The 7,854-nt window shown below is 33.4% G+C and overlaps 1 protein-coding gene across 1 annotated transcript; it reads left to right on the plus strand.

The window, feature by feature from the left end:
* The first annotated feature begins 2,852 nt into the window (after positions 1-2,852).
* Positions 2,853-4,691, plus strand: LOC133205085 (toll-like receptor 7). Its single transcript, XM_061340826.1, has one exon. It carries the CDS (start codon positions 2,853-2,855, stop codon positions 4,689-4,691), a length of 1,839 nt encoding a protein of 612 aa, XP_061196810.1.
* Positions 4,692-7,854: the final 3,163 nt, after the last annotated feature.

Raw genomic sequence — 7,854 nt, forward strand, 5'->3', positions numbered from 1 at the left:
TAGTCTTTGTTTGTAAGGCTCATTATTTGAATTGTATTTTAGAGGAACTAGGATTTTTTTCTGCAGGTGGAAATCCAACTTACACCCAAAGCTCCCTTTCTAAGGAGGAAATTCTGCAAAATCATATATCCGTTTTAGATATTTTTAATATTCCCAACAATCAAAATAAATCTGAATTACCGTACCTTTACTGGATCCTAAACTTCATAAAAATCCTTAAAAACAAAGACACATGGGTTCCAGTAAATGTTCTACCAAGCCTCTTTCTTTACTCCTCACTAAAATATTTACTGTAACGAAGGAGAAACTTCAGGAGTACTGTACAACAGTATATTCGACAAGTGGTTTAAATCAGATGTGGATACTTAAAACTCCAAGGAACTTTGAAATCACAAAATTTTACTTAAATCAATAACATTAAAACGTAGGACTTTTCAACACTTTATATAACCATTAACCACAATAAACTGAAATCCAGACTTTTTGATATCGTAGACCGCTGCTTTTTCAATAAAAATGGAACTCGTAAATATACTTACCTTGTCACTGGTCATTTGCAAAATTATTTTGTTAAAAAGCATTCTGATTGTACACACAAGTACTCTGAAGTTAATATTAAACAGATGCCTGAGTTTCTGATTGACAATTTCTATGTAGTTTTTGGAGATCAGATCTTCCAACGATCTGTTGGAATTCCCATGGGTACTAATTGCGCCCCGTTATTAGCAGACAAATTCATGTATTCATATGAAGCAGAACTTATTACAAAACTACTACATGAGAAAAAGAAAACACTTGCTGTGGCCTTCAACTCGACATTTAGATATATCGACGACCTATTATCAATTAACAATGGTTACTTCCATTCATATGTCGACTCGATATATCCCAGTGAGCTTGAAATAAATGATACCACAGAGTCTGACACATCTGTTTCATATTTAGATATTTTACTAGAAAAAGGCGTTAATGGTAACCTAACAACAAAGCTTGATGATAAACGTGATGACTCCAATTTTTCAATCGTTAACTTCCCTTACTTATAGCAATATACCCTTATCTCCTGCATATAGAGTTTATGTTTCTCAGTTGATTCGATACGCAAGAGCATGCTCTACGTATGAACAATTTCTAAAACGAGGCAAGCTATTGACAAACAAGTTAATGAAACAAGGATATCAACAGTCTCGTTTAAAGTCATCATTTCGCAAGTTTTATGGTTGATACAATGGCCTTGTCAGCACATTCAACCTATCTTTGAATCAAATGCTGACTGACGTTTTTCATACTAATTGATAGGCCATTATTCATACAATAAACTGTCTACGAGTTTTTCCGTTTTATTTTCCCCGATCATGACAAGGAGCGCACAGCGGATTTGACCAGTCGGCAGTGTTTGCTCTGCTCCAAATTTGTATCGTTTTATTGGACTTTCGAGATTGAATAGTGTTCGTTATCTTCTTATTTCATTATTGATCTTCCTTTTCGGCTATAAAAAGTGCACCCACGTTTTGTCATCCATCACGCAAATTTGACAAATCTTCTATTTTCTTAAAATATTTGTTTTTAAATAGACCATTGGCACATTTAATGCGTGTTTTCTCTTAGTCAATTTTAAGAAAATAAGGCACCTATCTGATAGAAATATTACATTCATTTCCGTTGTCGGAATTCTATAAAATGTGACGATGAAATGCTTAGTGTCTTAGCAATGTCTTTCCATGTACATCTGACATTTTCAGATATCATGCTGCACATAGCATCGATAATTTTTGTTGTCCCTACAAATTTCAATCGACCAGTTTGGCTTTTATATTTTAACTCTCCTTTTTTACTTTTGAATTTCCGAATTAATCTGAAAACTATACAGCGTTAAAGGCTATTCTTTCCTCATATGCAAATCATATCTTTAATATGAGTTCTTCGTAAAAGAAAGAAGCACAGTTTTCACATACACTCTCATTCTCATCTTCTTGGCAGAGATAATTTTAAACAGTTTTCAGCTCAGCGTAGTGACCATGCTTACCTTAAAGGTGAATTTCTTTGCGAGGACAATAGGAAAAATCGTGGAGTTTTCTGTGATTAGGAGCTCTTTAATTGAACGTTTCAACTGTGAAAAGATAAAATCAAATAGATCTCATTTACTATGATGTACTGTTTGTTGCATTAATTTATTGAACGACCCTCGTATTTCATACTATTGGATGGATTTTCATCAGAGAAATTTAAATGTTTATCAGGGCCATGATATAGTATCTGTCTTAGGTTTATCAGCGTCTCTTTAGCAATTTCTTCGAAATACATTCTGTCTCCTACATATCTGCGTCATACAAAAGATAACAGATGATCAAAACTTCCCTATATATTAGTTGAAAAAGGATTTTAAAAAGACTGTCCATTGGCATGGAGAGATATTTTCATTAAAAGAAAAATATCTTGAGAACATGTTGAAAGTTGTGAGGTTGACAATATCAGGTCCTGTCTTTGATGTCATTTCAATGTATATTTTTTCCCTTCTTTTGTTTATAGGGATAACAAATGGACAGTTTTATCCAAAAAGATGCGCTAAAAGGATATTTGGAAACTTTGGAGAGATTGTTTACACAAATATGTCTCTTCCAGATTTCAATAGAACAGACTTTTACTGTTACAAAGTAAACACTGATGATGTTTATTGTGAAATGCAAAAAAATACGGTGTGCGCTTGCTCAACAGTATACAAATGGCAAAAATATCAACTTAACGAGCTAATTCCGGAATACCTATCCCGGATAGGAAACAGTAAAGTTCTAGTTAGTGGCCCAAAAAATAGCGATTTCTTTTATATCTCTGTGACAAAAAGTTTTCTACGAATGCTTCCTGAAAATCTATGCGACTTCCCATTCACAGTATTGATCAATTTTACAAACAACAAAATAGAAACTCTGAAAAATTTTTCATGCGTGAAGAAACTTGCGTTTTTGGACTTGTCGCACAACAGGATTAAGAACATCTGCAAATCATTTTTCCATGGTCTTCCTTTACCTTGGAATGTTAATTTGTCATTCAATCATATTTCTTTCCTCGAACCTGGAACATTTAATGACGAAACTCTCAGTTTAAATAACCTCGACGTTTCACATAATTCAATACTTGTTTTGGATATTTCCAACCTTTTACTTTCTAAAACATTTTGTAACATTTCTTATGCTGACAATAAAATCACTAGTTTCACAAATAAAGCCGAAAAACCAATAAAATATGAAGACAAATTCTCAGATGTAGGATTTCTTGACCTATCATTCAACAACATTCAAAGTATTCCAAATTTTGAAGAATTAAACTTTGGAAAAGGATATGGCTTCCTAGGGAAAGTGGTATTCAATCGTTTCATCTTTCAGGTTATATCAAACCCAATCGTCTGTGACTGCTTTCTGGAAGAAATGTTGTGGAATATCCGAAATGTGAGACACACCTTTAAAACAGACAGCGATTTCTTGGGATATACATGCTCATATCCAGTCAATCTACAAAATGTATCGATCGTGAAAAGCTTCGTTTATAATAATACTTTCGATGAACTCGTTTGTAAGCTTCCTAAATGTCCTCGACAATGCAAGTGTGTCTTTCAATCAAGTCAACTTCGAATCATCATTGACTGCACGGAAATTTTTAATGAAAACGTTCTCCCTACTTTTAATTATACTGACATGGTTCAAAGTGTAAAAGGTCATTCCAAGCTGTCAGAAACAACGGTACATCTTCTATTGTCGGGCAGACAGATTGAAATATTAGATAAAAGGAACTACTTTCTCAACCTCTCCTATTTAGATCTCTCAAATAACAAAGTGGAAACTATAAAAGAATCCACTTTCTTGGAGCTATCACGAGTGCCGAACATAAAACTTAATTTTACTGGTAACCACGGTGTTCTTAAACTCCCCAAAGGACTTCAACTATTAAACCCCAACAGTGTTATTCTTAATAATGTCACAATAGCTTGTGATTGTGAACTAATATCTTGGTTCATGCAATGGCTCAATAGTAGAGAAATAGATTTGAAGAGACTTGGCGTAACGTGCAAAGTAAATTCCTATTTTATTCCCATGCAAAACGTCACAGACTCGGATTTACTCTGCAATCAGGATCAAAACCAGAACTTCAGTCTTGTTTTTGTTATAGGTGGCTTTCTCATTTTTCTCGTCATTATCTTTTTTGTATATTCAAAATATGGCCACTACTATTTTCTTTTTCGAAAATGCCTATCAAAGTCAAAACAATACAGCAATTTCAAGTATGATGTATATATTTCCATAGATGAGGAAAATGACGAAGTTCTGCGTTATGTCGGAACAAAATTTCTTCCGATGATCGAAAACTTAAATCTGAAAACATTTATGTTGGCTAGAGATTCTGAAGTTGGAGGTGTGATGGAAGAATGCATGATTGAAAGTATGAGGATGTCCAGAACATATTTGTTTTTCCTCACAAGTACAGTTTTAACCAAATATGAATCAGTTTTTGTAAGGGAATGGAAACACGCGTGGAACAACTTTATATCAAACAATAAACACGACATCTTCTTCATTAATTTCGATTTGTTAAGATTGAAAGATCTCAATGATAAAAACATGAAAGCGTGCATGATTTTTGGAAAAAGTGTCAACTTTTCTGACTTTGACTTTGAGGACAAAGTCAGAAAATCACTGTAAAGAACAGAAGTTAAGCACCAAAATCCCAAGGTGACATTGACAATGACGTCGATGAGTTTATTCTAAATATAATATCAGGAAAAAATCTTCGCTCCAGAGCAGCAAAGCAATGTTAGTCATATTGCTATTGAATGATTACCATGCTGAGTTGATTCAATTTGGTCAATTCATGTCCTTTTGAAGCGAGGATGGGCCGACATTTTGGGGTCACAGTTTTTTAATAGGAGTAAAGAGGAAAAGAAATATTTTCTTTTTAAATCTTCTGATAAAGAACAGCGAGTTCTAGATTACTCAGGTGAGCATTGTGATCCATGGGCCTCTTGTTTGCGTACTGCTTCATAGAGTTTTATACAAATGTGCATACAAACCCAACAAATCATACATTTCTGTAAATATAGGTAAGTCTGTGTTCCTGTTTTCTAAATATGCTTCTACACATTTGACTTTACATATATTTGGAATAAATGCATTACCTTTTATGTAAAATTTATAGTCTTACTTAATATCTTTTGTAATATTGTACATTAATGATTTTTTTGAGTAAATAAATTGATATTACCCAAAAATAACCTCTCTCTCTCTCTCTCTCTCTGTGTGTGTGTGTGTGTGTGTGTGTGTGTACTATATTTTTTTAGTTCAAGTTATTCGATTGAACTACTGCTATTCAACTTTGTCCATGAGCGTGCGTCGTCAGTCAGTAGGAAGCTAGTTACTTAGTATAACTAATTATGAAGTAACTGAACAATACATATAAGTAAAATAGAAAAAATGTTAATTATATGGTTCCAACCCCTATATAGGTGTGATGGGTTTGTCCAATTATACATTGATGAAAAATGTCTTTTGGAGTTTTAGAAAAAATATATGGCGTAAAGGAGTACATGTTAAAATTATCTAGCTCATTTTAACATAGGGTGCCTGTCATTCTTACTGAAAAGAGCGGCGAGGAGAGTGGGTAATACTACTTTCTAAGGCTGTAAACGATTGATCAGTTGCCCGACTTGAGCCGAAGCTGTTCAATTGTTTGTTATATTGTGTGGCAAGTCATAAGCCAGAGTAGTGACAATTTGTCAGGGAAAATCACAGGTGCCATGCTGAGTTAGGGGCTCAAATAGAACAACCTGTCCTTGGTAATTGTGCATCTATTAAGTCTAATTAGTGATTGAGGAAAAACTGTTTGACGTCATTTTATCATTTCAAGCACAGCGTAAGAACTCATTAACACATTTCCATATAATATTATCATAATGAATTAGTTGAGGCCATAAATTTGTAGTAGAGGCTAGCTGCACTGTATACAGGTGGCTTGTACATGTACCTGAGAGATTATGTGGAAAAACAGAGCACAGGTGACAACCGAAATGTACATATCAAGAGGGATAACTAAGCATTCTAAGCAAACTTTGAACACTTGAAAGTTAGTTATCTCATGTTTTACATTGTGTGTTTAAATAATATCTGCTTTATTCAAAGAGATGAAATGGTGTAATTATTCGCGAGGTTTGATGTTTGATGAATGAATATACATCTTTTTTACAAGTTGGATAAAGCAAGTATAAAATCATAGATTTACAGATGTTGTATTCATCTCGTACGATTTTTTCTTTCATTAAAAATTTGAGATAGAGCATTGAAAATGCTCTCAGACTAATTGCTTTTCTTTCTGTTCGTTTATCGTTTACTTTCGAATAGAATATTTTTAATTTATTATATGGTATTTTTTTATTTTGACAAAGGTATCAATGAATTGTCCCTTTGACAATTTATTTCTGGGTTCTTTTCTCTAATATAATATTCTCTCTATAATTTGAGGATTTATACAAATATTTATTGACACAATTACAAGTACGACTAGATGCGTTTCTTGTTGCTAGGGCAACAAGTGGTCTTCCGACCGAACTTTTCTCCAGAACGCTATGCTATCTCACTTCATTTAATACTTTATTGCAAGTATTTTTCGTTTGCGTTTATGTAACACAGTCTTCAACATAGATCATAATTATTAAAGGATTTCTGTAGAATCTCTGTTAACAAAGCGTTTAAAAATAAGCAAAAACTATCATACATGTCTTCACGGAGTAAAATATTATTTATAACTGAAAAAAAAGAGAAACAATCTCCCGCTCCAGCAGGATTCGAACGCGCAACATACGAGAAAGTTTGGATCGGTCATATCTTTGCAATAAATGCATCAATCAAAATGATGAAAACATACATAGAATTCTTAGAAGACTCTCTATTTACCCTGTAAATTTCAAAGAAAAATATTGAAAAACAAAAAAGTTGCAAATTTAACATTTTTGAATTCACTTCCGTTCGCGACCGGAAGTATAAACGACGAAAAATAAAGGTCGATCAGCATATCTATATGTGATGCTCTATCATGTCCGTGAGTTTCACTTTCATATCTTTAGCCGTTCTCGAGAAAATTAGGGGACAAAATTCCATTTAAAAAATACAAATTTCCCCAAAAATCGCGAACGGAAGTGAATTTTAAAAAAGTGAGGGACACCCCTGGAGATATTTTCATGATGCATCTTTCCTGAGAAAATCTTTGAAATCCGTCCACTCATAACTGAGATATCGCCCTAACTATGAAAAAAAGAATAATAATAATAACTAGATGCGTTTCTTGTTGCTAGGACAACAAGTGGTCTTCCGACCGAACTTTTCTCCAAAACGCTATGCTATCTCACTTCATTTAATACTTTATTGAAGGTATTTTTCGTTTACGTTTATGTAACACAGTCTTTCAACATAGATCATAATTATTAAAGGATTTCTGCAGAATCTCTCTTAACAAAGCTTTAAAAAATAAGCAAAAACTATCATACATGTCTTCACGGAGAAAAATATTATTTTCAACTGAAAAAAGAGAGAAACAATCTCCCGTCCAAGCAGGATTCGAACGCGCAACATACGAGAAAGTTTGGATCGGTCATATCTTTGCAATAAATGCATCAATCAAAATGATGAAAACATACATAGAATTCTTGGAAGACTTTCTATTAACCCTGTAAATACATGTATCAAAGAAAAATATTGAAAAACAAAAAAGTTGCAAATTTAACATTTTTGAATTCACTTCCGTTCGCGACCGGAAGTCCGAACGACGAAAAATAAAGGTCGATCACCATATCTCCATTTAATGTTCTATCACGTC

Source organism: Saccostrea echinata, unplaced genomic scaffold, assembly GCF_033153115.1.
Source record: "Saccostrea echinata isolate AGI-Se365-2 ecotype Australia unplaced genomic scaffold, CSIRO_AGI_Sech_v1 ptg000054l, whole genome shotgun sequence".
Classification (NCBI taxonomy): Eukaryota; Metazoa; Mollusca; class Bivalvia; order Ostreida; family Ostreidae; genus Saccostrea; species Saccostrea echinata.